At 39.3% G+C, this 24967-nt stretch overlaps 1 protein-coding gene across 12 annotated transcripts in view; it reads left to right on the top strand.

Annotated features, from left to right (window-relative positions):
• Positions 1 to 24967, top strand: part of MEGF10 (multiple EGF like domains 10) — a 480748-nt gene that overhangs the window by 378333 nt on the left and 77448 nt on the right. For all 12 annotated transcript variants that reach the window (XM_086410534.1, XM_086410532.1, XM_086410528.1 and 9 more), the window contains one exon: positions 19604 to 19696. In XM_086410534.1, the coding sequence (XP_086266660.1) occupies positions 19604 to 19696 (93 nt within the window). The remainder of the gene's footprint in view (positions 1 to 19603; positions 19697 to 24967) is intronic.

Raw genomic sequence — 24967 nt, 5'->3', positions numbered from 1 at the left:
TTATGGTACCCTATAGATAACTAGGCTTTCTTAACTCTTTTTAATTCTTTTTTTCTTTGTTCTCTTCTGACAGGATGATATTAAAATGTCTGTCTTCCTTTTCACAGATTCTTTTTTCTGTTTGATAAATTCCTTTGTTGATGCTCTCTATTGCATTTTTTTTCACTTCATTCATTATAGTCTTCAGATTCAGAATTTGTTTGGTTCTTTTTTTTATGATTTCCTTTGCTTTATTAAGCTTCTTGCTTGTGTATTTATCCTGATCTTATTGAATTATCTTTCCATGTTTTCTTGTAGTTTATTGAGCTTCTTTTTAAAAAGCTGTTTTGAATTCTTTATTAGGTAAATCTCAGGTCTCCATGTCTTTGATGTTGGTTACCAGAGGATTATTATGCTTCTTTGGGGAGGTCATGTCTCCTTGATATTTAATGTTCCTTGAATTCTTTTGTTTCTGTTTTCACTTTTGCAGTGGCAGTCACCTCCTCAGTCTTTCCTAACTGATTGTGGTAGATAAAATGTCTTCTGTCAGGTCTGCTGGGGATTCTGAGACTTTCTGAGACCTTCTATTGATATGCCATCATGGTTATCTGGGTCATGAACATCTTTTTTGTATAATTCTGTGTATTCTTGCCACCTCTTCTTAATATCCTCTGCTTCTGTTAGATCCATACCATTTTTGTCCTTTATTGTGCCCATCTTTGCATGAAATGTTCCTTTAGTATCTCTAATTTTCTTGAAGAGATCTCTAGTCTTTCCCATTCTATTGTTTTCCTCTATTTCTTTGCATTGATCACTGATCAGTAGATGGGGAATAGATGGGGAACTGATCAATAGATGGGGAAACAATGGAAACAGTGACAGACTTTATTTTCTTGGGCTCCAAAATCACTGCAGATGGTGACCACAGCCATGAAATTAAAAGACACTTACTCCTTGGAAGAAAAACTATGACTACCCTACAGCATATTAAAAAGCAGAGACATTACTTTGCCAACAAAGGTCAATCAAGTCAAAGCTATGGTTTTTCCAGTAGTCATGTATGGATGTGAGAGTTGGACTATAAAGAAAGCTGAATGCTGAAGAATTGATGCTTTTGAACTGTGGTGTTGGAGAAGACTCTTGAGAGTCCCTTGGACTGCAAGGCAATCCTACCAGTCCATCCTAAAGGAAATCCTTCCTGAATATTCATTGGAAGGACTGATGTTGAAGCTGAAACTCCAATATTTTGGCTACCTGATGCTAAGAACTGACTCATTGGGAAAGGCCCTGATGCTGGGAAAGATTGAAGGCAGGAGGAGAAGGGGACAACAGAGGATGAGATGGTTTGATGGCATCACCGACTCAATGGACATGAGTTTGAGTAAGCTCTGGGTGGTGATGGCCAGGGAAGCCTGGTGTGCTGCAGTCCGTGGGGTTGCAAAGAGTCGGACACAACTGAGCGACTGAACTGAACTGATCGATATGCCTGCTCCATGCTTCTTGCTCCCTCTTATGTGAGAAGTCTTAAACTTGTATGGCTTCTCTACATTCTACAGTGCAGCAGGCTGGGGACTGACACCCTTCCTTTTGCTTTTCCAAGGGGAGAGCTAAATCTCAAATTGGGATCTCTCGCTGGTCCACAGATTGAGGCAAGCTTTCTTCATGCATTCAGTAGCAGTTTGCCAAAACTCATTCTCACCTGTGTTGGCAGCTTGCACAGCAAGCTGGATAAATAGTAGGGGGTGGTGAGTACTGGAAATGCCCGTGGACCAGTTGGGGGTATCCACAGGCTCAACATCTGCTTTGGTACATGGGTGGGCTTCTTGATAGACCCTGTGATATGCATAGTTGGATCCATATTTCTTTAATGCCCTCTAAGATTTCTTTCTGCTTTTCTCCCAGTCTTCTTCCCTCCCCCGGGTGATGTAGCTCACAACCCCATACTCTTGAACATAGTAAGAGAGAAAGGGGCCTCTTTGATTGACGAAGTCCTACACAGCGGGGGGGAAGCTCCACTCATTCATATGCACTAGCTTGCCCCCACACGAGAAATCACAGGATGAGAAGGACTCTCTCAACATGAGCTCTGGGAGGGGTGGTGTGTGTAAAGTCTAACCACTCCTCTTACCCTCTCCAGTGTGTCCAAACTGATATACCTTTTTTTGTGTGTGTGTGTGCTCCAGTGATGTGCTGGAGCTTCTCCTCTGGACACCTGGTACTTCTCAAAGGCTATCTCATCCAGGTGTTATTGTCTAATACATTGCTCTCTTGGGGGTCCTTGACCATAGCCAGATGGACTGGAGAGTTCACAGGCCACTCAGTGTCCACAGCTGGGAACAGATCTGTATGTCCATTACTTGATGCGCAGTTAGGTGGAACTGCTTCTGGGTCCCTTAGTATATGGTGTTGGATCCCATAGCTCCCACAAAGGCTCTTTTGTCTGTGGGTGAGTGCTGAATTATTGTTCTTGAAGGGGGATACCATGATAGATGTCTTTTTCAGGCATGTTGGCTGTGTCACTCTGTAATTTCCTCTAAGGACAGTGATAATGTCTAAACAATTCAAGAAACAGAAATTTTAGTTGAGTCATGACAGGATATAGCAGACAATTCCTTCCCTTCACCATTGTATAGACAATGCACCTATTTACTATCTTCATCAATTGGTACAGCATTGGCTGGGCCTCCCTTCCAAGTATTGAACTATTATTAATAGAGCTATTTCATGGCAAATGGTTGTTTACCAAAAGTGAATTTGTCAATGAGTTATCTGCTTCTGCATATGAAGCTGATTTTGATATTAAATTGAAATGGCTGTATAAATCATAGATTTGCAGTTAGTACAAGAGTAAATTCTAAAATTAAGAGAAAAGGATGGATAAGTTTAAAACACAGTGTGTCAAAGAGCTTTACGGCTCTTTATTCCGAACATTTTAAGACGGTCACCGCTGTGTTTATAAAGCAGGCCAGTACTCTCTGCTGGAGGTGACAAACTAGCAGGCTGAATGATTTGACACATAATCATGTTTTGTTTGGTCCACTTAGTATTAACCTTTAAAGAACTTTTAACATGAAACCTAGGACTTTTATCTTCTACAGAAAAATCAAGAGATTAGTAACACTGGCCTGATCTTCTTATGTGGCAATAGGCAGGAGACACTACTGCCTATCAGAGCCTACCCTTTTCTTTATTTATTTTTAATTAAGATATAATTGATATTCAGGTATGCAACATAATGATCCAATATTTGTATATATTGTGAGATGTAACTAGCACGACAGTAGGGCTAGTTAATGCTTGTCACCACACATAGTTACAAAATGGTTTTGTCTGGTGATGAGGATTTTTATGGTCTTTTCTCTTAGCGACTTTCAGATATGCTATACAGGATCGTTAACTATAGTTACCATCCTGTACATTACATTCCCATGACTTATTTTTATTTTATAACTGGCAGTTTGTACCTTTTGACCCCCCTGGAGCTGCTCCTTTTTAAATGAGCACATGCTCTCTGGATTTTCCAGGCCTTAACTGACCTACTTACTCTTTTCATTGATCCCCCTGGCTCCTGCAGGCATTTGAGTTTGTGTTCCCTGGTTTTTATGAGCCCTTCTAGTAACAATGATCCTGCTGCCAGCTTTCTTTTCGATGTTTGATCCTCCCCTTTCTGAAGAACTTCTGCCGCTTAATATAGACATTTGGCTTAAAGCTTCCATAGTGAAATGCAAATGTCCCTGACAAGGGAAATAAACTGAGTTGTTATAATTAGTCATTGATTCTTGGCTATGAGAACTCCATTTATTCTCAAGTTAGCCTTGACAGAGAAGGAGAGCAGAAAGGACATGAGGGCACCAGAGTCCAGAAGGAAATGTCCAGGGGCCATCACCAAGGAGGAAAGACACTGGATGGGAAAAGTGGCAACTATGACCATCACTGCCCTCTTCACTTTCCCCGGAGCTGGCGTTTATTATTAACATGTGATTCAAACGTGTTGGATAGCCAGAAGCAAAGTGTCTGGAAACAAGTATCAGCGCAATGAAATAGGGCAGACAGAGAAATGTCACGGGGGTGCAAAGCAGGCTGTGGGAAGGCATATTTGTCACAGAATTCCATGGCTCTGTAGAAAGTGGTCAGACCAAGAGGAATGCCATTCTAAAAACAGAAGAGCCTGGTGTGGCAGTTCCCACAGAATCACCATGCTTTCCCAGTAGATACAAGCATGACCAGACAGGAAGGAAAATAATTTATCCCAAATGAAGGTACTTTCCTTCTGGTTTCTTCTCTCAACTGTCTCCTGATGATTCTGAAATCCTTCCCAAATTGAATCGGTTTGCAGTTGTGTCATCAAACCAGTTCGTAGGCTGAGTTGTTAGGAATTTGTGCTTAGGAGAATTCGAGTTTATTTCAGCACTTGTTAACTTTTTGAAACTCTGGTCCATTAGGATCATGTTACTTATATTATTCAAATCTGATTTAACTTAAAGAGACACAATGTGGGAGTTGTGGCCAGAAGAGCTAATGCCTGTGTATGTGTGGAATTAAGCTGAAAACTTTCCATTTTTAAATAAATGAATAGGATTATGTGCTCCACAGATGGTATTACAATCCCTTGTGTGGGATCCATTACAATAGTCAATTTCATTGTTCTCCTTGTATATGTCATTTACTTTGTAGAGAAGCTTAGTGTAGAACATTGCATTGTGAGTTTGTCGTATTGGCATTTCCCAAAATAAATATGTCTTGGGAGGCTCTAAAACAAATATCTTCATAAACATTTGGAGAGCCCACTCTCCAATGACCACACTTACTGAAATTGCAAAGTATGTTTATAGTGTTTCAGTGTTAGCTCAGATTTTTTATTATGTCTTATTTGTATAGCGAGAGGTCTCTTTGCCCCTCTCTGGAAGTTCTTCTCACATTCTACCGTTCCTTTTTTAAGAACAGCTTTACTGAGGTAAAATTGTCATAAAATAAACTGCACATACTTAAGGGTATGAGTTGATAGGTACTGACATATGTCGAAAATCATGAAACCACATCAATTCTGATAGTGAACTTGTTCATCATGTGTAAATATTTGCTGATGTCCCTTTGTAATTCCTCCCAGCCATTCCTACCCGCACCACCCACCCTGCCCACCCTCAGGTAACCACTGGTCTACTTGCAGTCACATTAGGTTGGTTTTCATTTTCTAGAGCTTTATATTAACACATATGCAATCACAGTATGTTCTTTTTTGCTTCTGGTCTCTTTTGCTGAGCATAATCACTTTGGCATTTATCCATATTGACTGATATATTATTGAGTCATTTCTTTTTAGTGCTGAGTAGTATTCTGTTATATAGATATACCGTAATTTATTTATTCTTTCATCTATTTATGGATACTTGGATTGTTTCTGGGTTTTGGCAATTACAAATAAAGTTCTGAGAATTTATGTGAAAGTCTTGGTATGGATGTATGCCTTCCTTTATTTTGGGTAGTACCTTGGAGTAGGATGGCTGAATCATTTGGTACAGACTTTGTACACAGTGTAGAGATGCTTTGTTTGTAGTAACCAAAAGCTGAAAGTAATACAAATGTCCATAAACAATGTAGGAAACTGAATAAAATTTCCAGAGTAGTTGTCGACTGGCAATGCAATGAGAGTTCTAATGCCTCCAATCCTTGGTACAGGCAGTCTTTCTCATTTCAGTCATTTGACTAGATAGGTAGTATTATTTTATTGTAGTTTTAATTCATACTATTCTGGTGCCTAGTGATATTGAGCATCTTTTCAAGACATATGTACTGTTAATACATCTTATTTGGTGAAGTGAGGAAATCTTTTGCCTGTTTATTTATTTGTAATTGAGCTGTTTATCTTTAGTATTTTTTGTATATTCTGAATACAAGTTCTTTTATCAGCTAGTTTTTAAATAAATATACCTGTGGCGGATTCATTTTGATATTTAGCAAAACTAATACATTTATGTAAAGTTTAAAAATAAAATAAAATTAGAAAAATAAATAAATAAATATTTCTTCCCTTCTGTGACTCATCTTTTCAATCTCTTAATTATATTTTTTGAAAAGCAGAATTTTTTAGTTTTGATGGATAAATTTATTAATTTGTTCTTTGCAAGTTGTAGTTTTGGTACCATATCTAAGAAGTCTTTGCCCAACTCAAGGTCACAAAGGTTTTTTCCTATGTTTATTCCTAGAGGCTATATACTTTTAAGTTTTATATTTAGGTTTATGATTCATTTTGAGTTAATATTTGCATGTGGTACAAAATTATATATCCATGTTTATTTATTTGCACATAGATATCCAAATTTTCCAACATCGTTGAGAAGACTATTCTTTCTTCACTGAATTATCTTTGTGCCCCTGTCAAAGGATAACTGTCCATATATGTGTGGATTTTTTGACTATCTTCTGTTCCCTTGATCTGTTTGTCTATATATAATACATCAATATTGGAGGAGGAAATGGCAACCTACTCTAGTTTTTTTGCCTGAAAAATCCCATGGACAGAGGGAGCTGGGCGGGCTACAGTCCAAAGGGTCACAAAGAGTTGGACACAACTGAGTGACTAAGCACACACATCAATATCACACTGGCTTAATTACTGTAGTTTTTGAGTCTTTAAATCAAGTAGTATTAGTCTTTATCTTTTCTGAGTTGCTTTGGCTATTGTAGGTCCTTTGTATCTATATATGAATTTTAAAATCAGCTTGTAAATTTCAACCAAAGAAGCTGTTGGGATTTTAAGCGATATTGCATTGAATCTGTCGATCTATTTGGGAGAAAATTAATCTTAACAGTAGTGAGTCATCTGATTTGTAAGTAATGTCTCTATTTTTATTTGGAAAGAATATCCCGTATATTCTGTTGTTGTTGGGTGAGGTGTTCTGTAAATGTCAAATAGGTCACTTTGCTTGGTAGCTTAATTAATTTCTGTCAGCAATATTGTTAGTTATTAGTGTATAGGTCTTTCACATCTTTGGTCAGATTTATCCCTAAATTTTTCATATTTTTGGTGTTATTATAAATGGCTTTTAAAATTTCCATTGCTGATTGTTTCTCCCTTGTATATGGAGATATAATTAAGTTTTTTATATTGGTTTTTATCAGCAAACTTGTTAAACTCTCTTATTATTTTAGTACCTATTTTGAGTAGATTTCCATTAGATTTTCTGCATACATACATATATTTCAATAATCTGTAAACAAAGACAGTTTTACTTCTTCCTTCCCAATCTTTTATTGATACTTCTGTTTTCTTGTATTATTACCTTGCTAGAAGCTCGCTGAATAGCAATTACAGGAGCAGGCACCCTTGTTTTGTTCCTGATCTAAGGGGTCAAGTGTCATTCTTTTACTGTTGAGTCTAATCTTAGTGATAGGTTTTTCATATTTGCCCCTTTAGGTCAAGGAAGCTCTTTTTTTCTTTTTTTTGAGTAATCTCAGTTTGTAGAGAATTTTTTTCAGGAATGGATGTTGGATTTTGCCAAGTGTTTTAGGGATATTTTTGAGATACTTATTTTCTGCTACTATAGAGTTTTTTTTTAAACTCAGAAACTGACTGGTCTAAAAAGTCTTCCAAAGGGCCAGTGTATGTTAGGAATCATGTTTGGCTGCAATAAGTAGATAGTTGAAAAATGGAAACATTTACTGAAGAATTTTTTATTTTTTATGTAATAAAATATCTGGAAGTTAGTGGTTTATGGCATTTGTTCATCCATGCAAGAAATTCAGAGCAAAGAGTTCCATGATTCCCTGGGCCCTTCGCTCAGGGTTTTGTGTGTGTGTATGTGTGCGCGCGCGCTCAGTCATGTCCAGCTCTTTGCAACCCCATGGACTGTAACCCGCCAGGTTTCTCTGTAGAATTTTCCAGGTGAGAATACTGGAGAGGGTTGCCATTTCCTAATGTAGGAGATGTTCCCAACCCAAGGATTGAACCTGTATCTCTTGCGTCTCCTATATTGGCATGTGGATTCTTTACCACCACACCACCTGGGAAGTCCCTCCCTCAAGGTTGCCTGATGGTATTTTCAGATTCAGCCTTTTTGTCCACATACTGGGCATCAAGAAGAAGAAAGAGACGGGAAGTTGCACTGACCATTGAGCCTATCCCTTTATACTGTTTCCACATGGACACTTCAATCCAGAAAGAGGGCTGGGAATGTGGTTTATTGCTGGTCGTGTCATTGTCCTTGGTGGCAGTGGTATTCTGTTAATTAAGGTAGAAAGAAGACTATACATTAAGTATACAATTAGAGATGTCTGCCAAAGACACTGGCAGTAATTGTTCTTTGTACTTGTCCTTCCAGCTCTGTCATGAAAGCTCAATCAGTAACGGAAGGGAAGGAAGTTTAGGTGTGGATTTTAAAAAATACCTTTACTAACTTCAACTTTCTAGACTCCCCGTGTTTTCTCACTCTCCATGACTGATCAGCCATCAATGCATGTCACGTGTATGAACTTGTGGTGGCTGTGGGGTGACAGCCCCTTGCCCCGTGCAGTGACTTATGTATCTTTGGGGGTGGGATGAAAAGAGAATGGAGTCTGAGGCAGCTGCTATTGGCATCTCTTTCCTGCAACTTTATTCCAGAGGTATCCACTTCCCCAGATCAGATATTCTCGCTTTCCTGAGACCCTCCTTGTTCTCACTCCAGGTGGGATTAATTGCTCTCTTCAATATTTTTATAACTTTTTTGAGATGTAGTTCAATACCACAATATTCAACCATTAATAATTTAGTGGGTTTTAGCATCTTTACAGAGTTGTACAACCAGCACACAATCAATTTTAGAATATTTTTATTTCCTCAGTAAAACCCTGTACCCATTAGCCATCACTCCACATTCACACTTAGTCCCTCCCATCCCTAGTCAACAACTAATATACTTTCTGTCTCTATAGATTTGCCTATTTGGATTACATATAAATGGAAACATTGAACATGCTTCGCAGTATTTGTGCATGTAGTAGGGTATTGTTAATCGCTCATTTGTGTCTGACTGTTTACCACCCCATAGACTGTAGCCCACCAGGCTCCTCTGTCCAAGGGATTCTCCAGGCAAGAATACTGGAATGGGTTGCCATTTCCCTCTCCAGGGGGTCTTCGCAACCCAGGGACTGAACCTGGTCTCCTGCGTTGCAGGCAGATTCTTTAACTGTGTTACACCTGCATTCCACTCTCATTTTTTGGCTTTGGGGAGCCTATATTTGACTTCCTTTGCAGACTAAGAGCTCCTGGTCTGCCATTTTTGTGTCCGAGGTAGCGTCCAGGAATGTGCCTCCTACCTCAGTAACCTCCTTGAATTGAAGGAAAAGGGAATCCATTCCTTTTCATAAAAAACACAAGAAGGCAGGCTGCAATGTAAAGTTTGCAAATATGAAAACAAAATGATTCCTCTCTGTAGTGAACACTGTAGCAACAACTTGACTTTTAGAAAGACATTGCATATAATTGGCCACAAACAAAAATATGGAGTGGATAAAATTTATCTTAGAAGTCAATTCTCTACCTTCTCTGTTTTTCTCATCTGAATCTTCTAACTCCAGACTTGCAGCCATCTAGCATACCTGCCCCAGTATCTGACCCAGTGAAGCTGCTATTATCTTTTCTTTCCTGCCTCCCCACTCCCATCAAAACTCATCAGACATTTTGGTCAACTGAGATTCAGACACCTGGAGTAACTCCTGCTGCCTCTAATGTTACTGCAAATATTGGGAAAATCATTCCATTTTCCAGGTCCCAGTTTTCTTATCTATATATAAATCTATATTCCTCTGTAGCAATTCAGAATAAAAAATGAGCAAAATAAGGTTTGTCACTTTTTATTGATGACACCAAGATAGACTTCTCAGGAAAGATGGATTAGCTGGAAGGTGTGTGTTTCTCAGTTCAGTCACTGAGTTGTGTCTGACTCTTTGCAACCCATGGACTGCAGCGTGCCAGGCTTCCCTGTCTATTATCAACTAACTCCCAGAGCTTACTCAAACTCATGTCCATTGAGTCGGTGATGCCATCAAACCATCTCATCCTCTGTTGTCCCCGTCTCCTCCCACCTTCAATCTTTCCCAACATCAGGGTCTTTTCCAATGAGTCAGTTCTTCGCATCAGGTTGCCAAGGTATTGGAGTTTCAGCTACAGCATCAGTCCTTCCAGTGAATATCCAGGACTAATTTCCTTTAGCATTGACTGGTTGGATCTCCTTGCAGTCCAAGGGACTCTCAAGAGTCTTCTCCAACACCATAGTTCAAAGGCATCAATTCTTCAGTGCTCAGCTTTCTTTATAGTCCAACTCTCACATCCATACTTGACTACTGGAAATACTATAGCTTTGACTAGATGGACTTTTGTTGGCAAAGTAATGTCTCTGCTTTTTAATATGTTGTCTAGGTTGGTCATAGCTTTTTTTCCAAGAAGCAAGCATCTTTTAATTTCATGGTTGCAGACACCATCTGCAGTGATTTTGGAGCCCAAGAAAATAAAGTCTGTCCCTGTTTCCATTGTTTCCCCATCTATTTGCCATAAAGTGATGGGACTGGATGCCATGATCTTAGTTTTCTGAATGTTGAGTTTTAAGCCAACTTTTTCACTCTCCTTTTTTACTTTCATCAAGAGGCTCTTTAATTCTTCTTTGCTTTCTGCCTTAAGGGTGGTGTCATCTGCATATCTGAGGTTATTGATAGTTCTCCCAGCAATGTTGATTCCAGCTTGTGCTTCATCCAGCCCAGTGTTTCACATGATGTATTCTGCGTATAAGTTAAATAAGCAGGGTGACAATATACAGCCTTGACTTACTCCTTTCCCAATTTGGAACCAGTCTGTTGTTCCATGTCCAGTTCTAATGGTTACTTCCTGACCTGCATACAGATTTCTCAGGAGACAAGTTAGGTGGTCTGGTATTCCCATCTCTAAGAATTTTCCACAGTTTGTTGTGATCCACACAGTCAAAGGCTTTGGCGTAGTCAATAAAGTAGAAGTAAGTGTTTTTCTGGAGCTCTCTTACTTTTTTGATGATCCAACGGATGTTGGCAATTTGATCTCTGGTTCTTATGCCTTTTCTAAATCCAGATTGAACATCTGGAACTTCTTGGTTCACGTTCTCCAAGCCTGGCTTGGAGAATTTTGAGCATTACTTTGCTAGCATGTGAGATGAGTGCAATTGTGCAGTAGTTTGAACATTCTTTGGCATTGACTTTCTTTGGGATTGAAATGAAAACTGACCTTTTCCAGTCCTGTGGCCACTGCTTAGTTTTCCAAATTTGCTGGCATATTGAGTGCAACACTTCCACAGCATCATCTTTCAGGATTTGAAATAGCTCAACTGGAATTCCATCACCTCCACTAACTTTGTAGTGATGCTTTCTAAGGCCAACTTGACTTCATGTTCCAAGATGTCTGGCTCTGGGTGAGTGATCACACCATGGTGATAATCTGGGTCATGAAGATCTTTTTTGTACAGTTCTTCTGTGTATTCTTGCCACCTCTTCTTAATATCTTCTGCTTCTGTGAGGTCCATACCATTTCTGTCCTCTATCAAGCCCATCTTTTCATGAAAGATTCCCTTGGTGTCTCTAATTTTCTTTAAGAGATCTCTAGTCTTTCCCATTCTATTGTTTTCCTCTATTTCTTTGCACTGATCACTGAGGAAGGCTTTCTTATCTCTCCTTGCTATTCTTTGAAACTCTGCATTCAAACGGGTATATCTTTCCTTTTCTCCTTTGCTTTTGGCTTCTCTTCTTTTCTCAGCTATTTGTAAGGCCTCCTCAGACAACCATTTTGCCTTTTTGCATTTCTTTTTCTTGGGGATGGTCTTGATCCCTGTCTCCTGTGCAATGTCATGAACCTCCATCCATAGTTCTTCAGGCACTCTGTCTATCAGATCTAATCCCTTGAATCTTATTTGTCACTTCCACTGTATAATCATAAGGGATTTGATTTAAGTCATACCTGGATGATCTAGTGATTTTCCCTACTTTCTTCAGTTTAAGTCTGAATTTGGGAATAAGGAGTTCATGATCTGAACCACAGTCAGCTCCCGGTTTTGTTTTTGCTGACTGTATAGAGCTTCTCTATCTTTGACTGCAAAGAGTTTAATCAATCGGATTTTGGTATTGACCATCTGGTGTGTTTCTAGTGGACAGTTATTTTCAAGAGATGGATCATGGAAGCATTTTTCAAATGAACTTAAATACATTGATTATAATATATCCTTTTAAGACACAGTAGGTATTCTGTTTAATGATGCAACTGGTTTAAAGGAGTCTCTAGTCTGTCCACTCTTACTTTAACCTTTCTGCGATACCTTAGGTGTAAATCCAAAGGGAAATGTTTGTGGCAGAAGAGAAAGCTATTGAGTGTAGTTAGTGGCTCCCAGTATTAAAAGCAAGTATTTACAAGTGAAAGGAATGAGAACCATGTAACTGGTAATGGGATTTAAATGGATTTAGGAACTAAGGCTGAAACAGGATCCTAATTAGAGAAGATTCCAGGGTCATGAGGTCAGTCCTCACCTGTCCATCAGGCAGACAGGCTGTCCACAGCTTTCACTTCAAAGATAGAGCGTGTTTTTCTCATCAGTGTGTCTTGCCCCCCAGTTCTTGAGGGAGAAGATGCCTTGCCTGTCCCTGGCAACCTGATGTGTCTGCAGTGGTATACCAAATGGCTCCACATATTCGGCTTACATCAGTGTCTAAAAGATTACCGAAAACTCAGAATGTGATTCTTTACCATTTTCTTAAAGAGAGATGTGAAAAAGAATCATATTGGGTAGACTGTCTTTGTTAGCATTTTCCTGGTATTAATTGCACTTCTGAAAATAAGAATGGGGCTTCCCTGGTGGCTCAGTGGTCAAGAATTTGCCTGCCAATGCAAGGGTCTCAGGTTCGATCGCTGATCTGGGAAGATGCCACATACTACAGAGCAGCTGAGCCCCTGTGCCACAACTACTGAGGCTGTGCTCCAGAGCCTGGGGGCCGCAACTACTGAAGCCCGAGTGCCCAAGAGCCCAGGCTCTGCAACAGGAGAAGCCACCTCAATGAGAAGCCCACGTACAGCAACTAGAGGGTAGTCCTGTTCTCTGCAACTAGAGAACAGTCAGCAATGAAGACCCAGCACAGGCAAAAATAAATAAAGAAATATTTAAAAGGTAGTAATAGAATAGGGAGTAAAATGACAGTTTCCCACGGATGAGAAAGCCATACTTGGGATGGTTCTTTTGTGCGTCTTGAAATTTAAACTGTTGAGCATTTGCTACAAGTGACCGCTGTTCCCTGTCTTCTTTTCCAGCTGACTTTGGAATTTCCTATATGACAAATTCATGTCTTTAACTCACCATGGTTTCTTACGTGGAGGTTGTTAGTCCTGAAAGCTCAGCACCCAGAGTAGGTAGCATTTGAGGCTGAAAGAGGAAAATGAAACTAGGGTAGAGGTCTAGCTCAACCAGTTTCCTAGAGGGAGAGTCTGTGTTTTTCGCCACAGATGCTATGGTTGTTTTCCTGCAACTTGGAGAATTGGTACATCAGAGAACATAACGTTTTCTAGCTTGCTCTCATCTCCTCCATTGTCTCCCTTTGCTCTCACTGGTCTGTGGGTTCTTGATGAGAAACGTTGCTGGGTGTGGGGAGTCCCGAGCTATGGGACAGGGCGTGGAACAGAGATGATGCTTGTGGTGCAGTCTAATGCCATGTGGATTCACATAGCAGTAGAATTTTGTGTTCTTTCCTTTGAGGATCTGTACCAACAATATATTTCATTATTTAGATCATTATTTGACTTTCGGCTTCAATGCCTTGAGGTGATTCCTTTGACTCTAGCTTTAATGAAGGGAAAAAAAAAATCGTTAGGAAAGCAGATTGCGCCTTCCAATTCCTAATTAACTGGCAGTCTAATTTGTTTTCTGCTATCTATTTATGTTTTGCTTTAGACTTTAGCCAAATGTTATTTCAAGGTTTTCATAAAAAAAACAACAACTAGATTTTAAAATTACCATCATAGGAGTTTTTTTGTCTATTACAATTGACTAGTCTTCTTGGTGTTCATTTCATAAAATACAGTTTGTATCATCAGGAATCAAACATGAGAGCATTTGTGTGAGTATTCAGCAATCTCAAAGCATTCTGAAGCAGATCTTTGATGTTTACATGTAGAAATTCACTTAGTATCCTTTCTTGGAATCCACAAGAGTAACAAAGAACGATCAATTGGTATCCAAGCATACGCAATTCTGATCCCTAACCTTTTGATACCTAGGTTTAACTTACCATGCATTTTTTTTTACCCATTTTAGTAATATATTAGAGAAAAGGTTCTAGACCGGTTTGCATCGTCCTTTCTCTCTGGTTGATTTAGGTGGGTACAGTGCAAAATCTTTTGGTGTCACCCAGGGGCAAAGAGCTAAACTACACCTAAAACCAGTTTACTTTGTGGTCTGTATCGTGGCTGTGCGTATCAAAGACATAGTTTGGAGGAGAGAAAGATGTGCAGTAAAAGAAAGCATGAAGGAAGATAAGGAATGAAAAAAATGAGAGAGGAAAAGGGAGAGGAGCAAATCGAGACTTGCCCGTGGAATACCCCCCAAACTCCTCCTCTCCTGGCCACATGCTCTTTGTAGATATAAACCCCCAGGTTACTGTCATCCAATCCAGTGACCTGGGTACCCAGAGGTTTTCCAAGTTTCAAGTGGTGGAACTGATTTTTTGATCAAATGAAATTATATGGAGATGCCTAAGATTTAAAGACAAAGTTGTGTTTTATTAATATAAATTTACCTTATAAGTTAACATTTATAATGTTCGCTTAGTATACAGTTAATGGGTGAGAACAAGAGTATTTTAAATAGACATAAAAATTGAAATTTGAGAAGATGAATGGTACTTCTTTTCATCTACCACTATATGCAATTTCTGTGTTTTCTTTTAAATGCACAGTAACAGAAAACTCTGGTTTCATATTAAAGAGAAATAGTATCGAATTTTTAAAACTTCTCAAACTTGGAAGTGGAAATAGAATTTTAAGTAGATTTACTATCTTGAAGGAGGAGAAATTGAAAATTGGATGTCTGAAGACTGATCATTAACAATATGTTGCAAACATAGATGTCATCACTGCATTAGCCAAGTTGCACCAAATACTGTCAAATTTGCATGTTTACAAAGGGTGCCAGCATCCTCTGTAAGATGTGAGTGTCCTGGGTGTGCATGCTAGCATGTAACAGTGTGATTCAGGATCCAGACCATCCCCTGCACAATTAGGGGAAATTATATATTATATTATTATAAGATACACACACACCTATATATATTGTTGAGCCAAAAGTGATCATCACTTTTAAGGTTTCTATCAAGAAAATTTAGACATGAAGAGATATAAGGGAAAGACATTTTAGGTGAAGAGAAAGCAAAAGCAAGAATAGAAAGAAAAATAAGTGGAAGTGAGAAGATCTGTCTGGGTGCAGTGTTTGGAGCAATATCTTTGGAAAGAGAGAGAGATACTTTGAAAATCAAAGTAAAGTATCAGGACTTGATTCTGAGAATTAGGGGGGAAAGGTTTGTCTAGTCAAGGCTATGGTTTTTCCTGTGGTCATGTATGGATGTGAGAGTTGGACTGTGAAGAATTGATGCTTTTGAACTGTGGTGTTGGAGAAGACTCTTGAGAGTCCCTTGGACTGCAAGGAGATCCAACCAGTCCATTCTGAAGGAGATCAGCCCTGGGATTTCTTTGGAAGGAATGATGCTAAAGCTGAAACTCCAGTACTTAGGCCACCTCATGTGAAGAGAGGTGGAAAAGACTCTGATGCTGGGAGGGATTGGGGGCAGGAGGAGAAGGGGACGACAGAGGAGGAGATGGCTGGATGGCATTACTGACTCGATGGACGTGAGTCTGAGTGAACTCCGGGAGTCGGTGATGGACAGGGAGGCCTGGCGTGCTGCGATTCATGGGGTTGCAAAGAGTTGGACACGACTGAGTGACTGATCTGATCTGATCTGATCTGATTCTAAAGAAAGATATAAATTTGTTACAAGAAATCATCAGTTAGGTCAGCTGATGAGGACACTGCAACAGAATAGAGTGATCAAAATTTCAGGAAATACAAGTTTGCATCCTGTTAAACGTCCTATTACATCTTCTGGGCGTTGTGTGACATTTTGTGGGACCTTACATACTCCATCCAGTTATGGCATTTTTCTGTCTTGTACTTGCATACCTAAAATTTAAAGAAATAATAGTAAGTCCTTTTGAATGAATGACCCATCTACAATATGAAACATGCCTGGAAATGGCAGGAGACACTGAATCCTGAGATTGGCACATATCAACTTAACCTGGCAGCATAAGTCAGCATGTTATAGGGCAGTGTGTTCATATGTTACAGACAGATTTTGCTTTTAATTACAGTTACATATGTAATTATGGCTCAGTGGTAAAGAACCCATCTGCCAAAGAAGGAGACATGGGTCAATCCCTGGGTGGGGAAGATTCCCCTGGAAAAGGAAATGGTAATCCACTCCAGTATACCCTTGCCTGGAGAATCCCATGGACAGAGGAGCCTGATAGGCTACAGTCTATGGGGTTTCAAAGTGCTGGACATGACTGAGTGACTGAGCACATACATACAAGCATCTCCTTGGAACTCTAGTGTCAAAATCTCTAGCTCATATGGCTGGTACCCCACGCAAAATTGCTTGGGTATTAAGGAATTATTCTGGTAATAGGATGTAGACTTTTATTTCCTGAAATTTTGATCATTTTATTATGTTGCAGTGTCCTCATCAGCTGACCTACCTGATGGTTTCTTGTAACAAATTTATGTCTTTCTTTAGAATATTCTCCACTAATTCTCAGAATCAAGTCCTGATACTTTACTTTGATTTTCAAAGTATCTCTCTTTCCAAAGATATTGCTCCAAACACTGCACCCAGACAGATCTTCTCACTTCCATTTATTTTTCCTTCTACTCTTGCTTTTGCTTTCTCTTTACCTAAAATGTCTTTCCCTTATATCTCTTCATGTCTGAGTTTTCTTGATAAAAACCTTAAAAGTGATGATCACTTTTGGCTCAACAATCTCTCTCTCTCTCTCTCTGATAATCAGATCAAATCAGATCAGTCGCTCAGTCGTGTCCGACTCTTTGCGACCCCATGAATCGCAGCACGCCAGGCCTCCCTGTCCATCACCAACTCCCGGAGTTCACTCAGACTCACGTCCATCGAGTCAGTGATGCCATCCAGCCATCTCCTCCTCTGTCATCCCCTTCTCCTCTTGCCCGCAATCCCTCCCAGCATCAGAGTCTTTTCCAATGAGTCAACTCTTCGCATGAGGTGGCCAAAGTACTGGAGTTTCAGCTTTAGCATCATTCCTTCCAAAGAAATCCCAGGGCTAATCTCCTTCAGAATGGACTGGTTGGATCTCCTTGCAGTCCAAGGGACTCTCAAGAGTCTTCTCCAACACCACAGTTCAAAAGCATCAATTCTTCGGCGCTCAGCCTTCTTCACAGTCCAACTCTCACATCCATACATGACCACAGGAAAAACCATAGCCTTGACTAGACGGACCTTTGTTGGCAAAGTAATGTCTCTGCTTTTGAATATGCTATCTAGGTTGGTCATAACTTTCCTTCCAAGGAGTAAGCATCTTTTAATTTCATGGCTGCAGTCACCATCTGCAGTGATTTTGGAGCCCAGAAAAATAAACTCTGACACTGTTTCCACAATTTCCCCATCTATTTCCCATGAAGTGGTGGGACCGGATGCCATGATCTTCGTTTTCTGAATGTTGAGCTTTAAGCCAACTTTTTCACTCTCCACTTTCACTTTCATCAAGAGGCTTTTGAGTTCCTCTTCACTTTCTGCCATAAGGGTGGTGTCATCTGCATATCTGAGGTTATTGATATTTCTCCCAGCAGTCTTGATTCCAGCTTGTGTTTCTTCCAGCCCAGCGTTTCTCATGATGTACTCTGCATATAAGGTAAACAAGCAGGGTGACAATATACAGCCTTGACGTATTCCTTTTCCTATTTGGAACCAGTCTGTTGTTCCATGTCCAGTTCTAATTGTTGCTTCCTGACCTGCATACAAATTTCTCAAGAGGCAGATCAGGTGGTCTGGTATTCCCATCTCTTTCAGAATTTCCCACAGTTTATTGTGATCCACACAGTCAAAGGCTTTAGCATAGTCAAGAAAGCAGAAATAGATGCTTTTCTGAAACTCTCTTGCTTTTTCCATGATCCAGCGGATGTTGGCAATTTGATCTCTGGTTCCTCTGCCTTTTCTAAAACCAGCTTGAACATCAGGAAGTTCACGGTTCACATATTGCTGAAGCCTGGCTTGGAAAATTTTGAGCTTTACTTTACTAGCGTGTGAGATGAGTGCAATTGTGCGGTAGTTTGAGCATTCTTTGGCATTGCCTTTCTTTGGGATTGGAATGAAAACTGACCTTTTCCAGTCCTGTGGCCACTGCTGAGTTTTCCAAATTTGCTGGCATATTGAGCACTTTCACAGCATCATCTTTCAGGATTTGGAATAGCTCAACTGGAATATCTGATAATAATATAATATATAAAAAATATATACACAGTGTAGACTTACAACAGTATATAAATCACACTAAAGATATTTAATGACACAGAAAGTTTTTTCTCCATTTTATTGAGGAAATATAAATTGAAAAATATTATGATTATCTTTTTTTCCTTGAGACAGGTTTATTTTGCTTGTGGGTAGCTCCATTTTATTTTTATAGTAACAAATGAATTAATAAAACTTATCTCTCAAGTGGACAGTTTATACCATCCTTAAGTAGAATTTTAGAAGATCTTAAATCCAAACTCTTCTGAATTGTTTTCACAATTACTCATATATCCAGATACTTTAAAGAAGGTTTAAGCATGTGAGTGACACTAAGGGTGAGGGTAATACTGATGTTCAACATCACATCTTTCTGATGTCCCCTTCTATCTTTGTTTTGGAAATCATCAGTGTACCCATCTGCTCATGTTTGCAATGATATCCCTATCTTCACAGGTTGGGTCACACCAATGATATGCGGTAATGAAATGGGAACTGAGATTTACTATTTCCTAAAGACCTGGATGACATTTTTCAGCTCTTCCTCAACAGACGAAGGATTTGTAGCTCTGCTGTGTCATAGTTATGAATAACACATGCACAGAGAAATTTGACTTGTTTCTAGTAAAGGTATTATGTGAAAGGAGTACCTTTCGGTCTCCTCTGTTGCCCTGGAGTCCTGAGATCTTGCTTTGTGGTATGTTTGTGCATCCACATATGCGTCTGCTGGAACAAAGAGGGTGTATTTGATAGTCATTGATAATTTTTTTTAAAGTAGATCAGGCAATTTTCCTTGAAACTTCTTTCCTAACTTAGCATGAAGTAGAATTAAATAGTAGAAATGAAGGCATGTATTTGGAGGTATCAAAATAAGAAGTGGAATTGTTTGGTTACACAGAGGACTGCAAGAGGCCTGAGGAACGGAATGAAGAAAATTATCAAGCATGCGTGTTGTTTTTAAGCAATACTTGAGACTGATATGTGAAACAGCTGTGTTGTTGGGTTTTTTTTTTCTTGTGCCAACTTTCCTTATTTGATTGATTTTTCTCTCTGACAGCCCACTGTGCTGATAAATGTGTCCATGGTCGCTGCATTGCTCCAAACACCTGTCAGTGTGAGCCTGGCTGGGGTGGGACCAACTGCTCCAGTGGTGAGTGTACACCTGCCGTTGTCTGTCTCAGGATGTTTTTGCTGTATGAGCCCCTTGTGTCCATGGGTTTCCCTCTGCAGCCCAATGCAGAGTGTGGTGTGGATCCCCAACCCAGCTCACAAATAGTGTTTCTTTGAAATCTCGACATGTATTATACATAGAACTGTTGTGAATAGAGTATAAAGAAAGGCACTTGGAAAGCAGGAGATCTCAGTAATCTGATTCTGATACTTCTATGAATATGAATACATATTCCAGAGTAGGATCCAGAATTCAGATTCCTTCATTCAGTAACGCAGTTGTGGTAACACAGCTATTGTATTCTGACATCTGTTTTTACTCGTTCATATATCTAATATTATTTTCTTGGTGATGACAATTTACCACTTGTTGGTTTTAAAGCAGAAGCAAAATTGATATTTTCAATGCTTAACTTGTTTATTTATCTCTCAATTCTGAGGTACCAATAATAAGTACTTTCTCAGATAACTGGGGTGAATTACTGGTAGTAAATGAAAATTCATGCCATTTAGTACTAATTCATAATATATAATTTGTCTCCATTGTATTAGAATTATAATTCTAAGATGATGGTGTTTTGGATGATAAACAAATTGCACTTAAAATCCTGTATTCATGATTATGAGGATTAAATGATGGAATGTCATGTAATACAGTTGCTTTTCTAAATTTCACAGTTAAAACTTAAGTTTTCTGGCTAACTCCTTGCTGTGCGTGTAATTGTGTACTCTTCCTGTTCCTTTATACTTCATTTTGCCTTGAAAAATGTGAGAAAGAGCTCAAGTGCAACTCAATTGTAATGCATGAAATGTTAACATTTAGAGAAAGGGAATAATAGTTTTCAAATTACCAAGCTCTCATGACAAACACAGATTTGTCCTCGTTGCCACCAAAGAATTTCTGAAACCAGTCAAAAAGAACATCAGGCTATGTATAATAGATAAGCCGGTTTTAGGAATTTTTACTTGCTTCCCTTTGGAATTGGGGATGCTGTTCTTTATCTTGTTAGAACTACTTTGTTTTAGGCCTATGATTTCCTGGCTGTCTCTAAAACAGCATCAATCTCCTGTGCTATCTGTGCACAGAACATTCCATGTGAGAGAGCCTTTTTATTGTGTCTTAGGGAGTGTGTGTGCATGTGTCTCTGTCCCTGACAGGGTTCCCATTCCAATGGGTAACTGTCTTGCAGGGTTTAGTTTGGCTTCTGCTGGAGATCAGGAGGAGAGTGGGCATTTTGTTCATACTGCTGAGGCAAAATGTTTAGGATGTGGGATCTGGCTCATGTCCATTTTTTTGGCCAACTGACCTCAAATGCAATGTTGCTTTCACTGGCTTTTCCTGCTTAAAGATCAGTTGTGCCTACACATTTAGAAGAAAAATAACATTATTGTATAAACCATTGAGAAAGAGAAGAGTGGCTGTATTCTTCTTCTGAAAAATGAGATTTGTTATTACTAATTTCAGGGGGAAAGTTGTGAAATAATTTTAGTCATAGTCACACTTTGTCCCCTAAAAGCTGCAGCTTGCCTCGTGCTAAGAGATCAGGCTGAAGTGTATATAAATGAAAGGAAAGCCAACATGGGTTTCAGACCCTCTAGAACTGATTTAGGCCTTCTAGAAACAACTGTTGCTTTATTTTGGAATTGACCAACTTTTTAGTGAAGCCTCTAGAATTCTTCTAGAAAGAAACACATGTTCTTTCAATTCTGGGTGAAGATACTGAGGTGACTTTTAGTTTATTCTCCACAGCTCATGTTTTGGTATTATCATGAACAGAAGCATCAATAAACATGGACAGATACCTGAGAAAACATTTCTGACACCTTTTTTAAGCACCTACATTCTGTTCTGAGTCAGAGCACTGAATTTTGTTACCTGGGTTTTGTCTGTAGTTGTTACCCTAATATGCCTCATTAGGAGGTGTGTGATTTAATACTCTCAGCCAAATAATTCTTTTATATATATATATATATATATATATTTTATTTTATTTTTTAACTCTACAATATTGTATTGGTTTTGCCATATATCAACATGAATCCGCCACAAGTATACATGTGTTCCCCATCCTGAACCCTCCTCCCTCCTCCCTCCCCATACCATCCCTCTGGGTCGTCCCAGTGCACCAGCCCCAAGCATCCAGTATCGTTCAGCCAAATAATTCTTGAAGCAAATGCATACTCTAGTAACCTATTAAGTAGCAGAGTTAAAATGACCTAGGTCCCAAGGATTTTTCTCTCTCTGTACCCTCCTCTCTGGTTATCATTATTCATATATTTGATACTATATGTTAGATTGAGAAAATGATTTCTTTTTTAGTTAGATCAGTTCCTTGTATTAGTCAGGGTCCAATCAGGAGACAGAAATTGCAATAATTTTTTCAACTAAACCTTTCATTTTGGAACAATTTTAGTAAAGTTACAAGATAGTAGAGAGTTTCCACATACCCACACCTGGTTTTCCCTTTAACATTTTAAGCTAGCATTAGCTTGGCAAAACTAATTGCCAAAAGAAATTGACCTGAATGCACTACTAGTTAGTTCACTACTAGTATATTGCTGTTAAACTCTAGACTTTGTTTGAATTTCATTATTATTATTTTTTTTTATTAAAGTCCTCTTTCTTTTCCAAGATCCAGTCCTGGTCACTATACTGCATTGTCGCGTCTCTCCAGCCCTCTCTGGTCTGTGACAATTACTCAGCCTTTGTTTTTCATTACCTTGACAACAACTAGCCAGGTATCCTGCAGAATGTCTCTCAGTTTGTGTTTTCCTCATGACTAGACTAGGGGTACAAGTTTTTAAAAGAATACCACACAGTTGAAGTACCCACCTCATGACATTCTACCAGGGGTATGATGATATTCACATGACATCACCGATGATGTCATCACTCGGTTAACCTTCATCATTTAGTGATGTGTAGTGTTTGCCAGATTTCTCCACATAAAGTTATTATTTTTCTCTTTCGCATTTCTATTCTCCAGAAATAAGTCAGTAAGTCTAGACTACCCTCAAGGGTGAATGGTAGGGATTAAGCTCCATGGTTTTGGGAGGAGAGATTGTCTATGTATGTTATTTGGAATTCATCTGCAAAGAAGATTTATTTATTCTCTCCCATTTAGTCAGTCATTTATATCAGTGTGGGCTTATATATATTTATATGAAAAATCAATATATTGTTTCGTTGCTTAAATTGCTCTAGATTTGGCAATCGGGCGTTGTTTTAGGTGGCTTCTGTGACCTTTTGACACGCCCTGGTCCTTTTGTTTGGCTCTTATGTTTTGTTCTGTCTTTTGAGCACTTCCTTACTTTCTGCTACTGTCGGATTCTCCAGTCTCACTTTGTGTTTTTCCTACTTCAGTCCTAGAATGAGCCATTAAAGAATTGTATTTAGAAACCAAGATCTGGATACTGGAGGTGCTTTTTGCTCCTGGAAAATATTGTAACTTGAGCATGAAAGGTTTATTAAAAAGAATTATTAGCTGTAACAAGAAATTGTTGTGGGCATTGGCTAGTAGGAAGTAGACAACACTGAAAGGAATACAAGAATGACAAATATAAGGAACACCCATACTCCGAGGGCTGAGATGGAACTTTCATGCAAAGAGGAAGCCCCAGTAGGGGTATGGTACAGACCTTATGAGAACACAGCCACAGCCTACTGAATGGCAGAGGCTGCTGTGGTTTACTCCTCATGGGACTTGCTGGAAATCTGCTGTCTGGAACTTGCTAGAAATCTGTTCTACAGGATGCTTGGGAAAGCTGTTCTGGAGACATGTCTTATCAGAAGCACTCTGTTACTGGTAGCCCAAGGGAGGTGCCCGGGATGTTGCAGCTAATAGGTGCTGCTCGTCACAGTGCACTGCAGGAGTTGAATGTTGAAGAAGTTGCCCATGCTGGAGGAGCAGGCACTTCAGGAGTCAGCTGAGCTGGCACACTAGAAATACAACGGGAAACGCCTTCCTCTTGCAGTGTCTCTGAGCACCCTAGGAAAGTGCTTAACAGTCAGCCAGCTGGCAAGGAAGGCTATTTACACGGCCCATATCCATTTTGTAGATAAAAATGGAGGATAACTTTAGCACTGAGAGGCAATAAAGTACCTCCAGTCTACTCCTTTGGGTCCTTAGGTCTCCTGTACACCTTTCTATACACATTTGAATTCTTGCAGATAAACAAAGCAACTCAGCATTTCCATCTAATAAAACACAGCCTGCCATCTTACAAGTTAGGATGCTCTTTGCTCTTTTCTCAAAATAAAGAGATGCAGGTACCAACAGTTGTAGTATCCTGTGCTGGTTATGTTAAATTTTCCTGAAATTCTTATGAAGTTACACTGAATATTTTGTTGTTGCTGTAGTTTAGTTGCTATGTCCGACTCTTTTGAAACCCCATGGACTGTGGCCTGCCAGGCTCCTCTCTCTGTCCATGGGATTTCCCAGGCAGGAATACTAGAATGGATTGCCATTTTCATCTTCAGGGGATCTTCCTAACCCAGGGATCAAACCCACGTCTCCTACATTGGCAGGCAAGTTCTTTATTCCTGAGCCACCAAGAAAGTCAAATATTTTGTTACCTAGATAGTAAAATTACCTTTCAACAACTTTTATTTTATATAAGATAAAATACAAAGAAGCAGAAGAAAAAATAGCTTCTACAAATAAACCTGTAGATGTCACAAGCAAAGAGAACTCTTTTCTGTAATGACTCACAGGCTGTACTTGTGTGTATGGACTCTTTCTTCCCCATTTCAGGTATCTCCCTTCTCAGCCCAGACCTCAGCTGCTTAGGGTTCTTTGCCTGGAGGAATGACTCAAACCTCCACTCCTGAATTCTCAGTTGTCCTGCCTTTTTTTGGTCATTGACCTTTCCATTAAGCTTTACTACTCGGCATGTGAGTTCCAAGAGGTGCCCCACCGAATCCCTTGGGTTCCAGACAGAGTTCAGCTTTCTCCCACTACGTAGCCGCAACCCAATTCCTGTTGATGATCGGGATAAGTCATTCCAACCAGAAGAATGGCTCCTTTAATTTACATTGTGAGTTTAAATAAATAAATTGATAACTGTCACACACAACTATCTGTCTTGTATATTTTTTCCTTCTGGATATATACATGGGAGATTAAGTCTGACAGTTACCTTCCCAAGCACAAGTTTACAAAGGCCGCCTTTGGAGATTTAGTATGACTGTTCACCTTGTCAGCAGATGGACAGATTCCTATATGTAGTATATGGTCAGAGTTTCTGAGTC

The sequence above is a fragment of the Bos grunniens genome, chromosome 7 (assembly GCF_055505025.1).
Source record: "Bos grunniens cultivar Pamir isolate PY7600 chromosome 7, Bosgru_T2T1.0, whole genome shotgun sequence".
In the NCBI taxonomy this organism is placed as follows: Eukaryota; Metazoa; Chordata; class Mammalia; order Artiodactyla; family Bovidae; genus Bos; species Bos grunniens.
The sequence above is the reverse complement of the archived record's forward strand: the minus strand, read 5'-3'. Positions and strand labels throughout refer to the sequence as shown.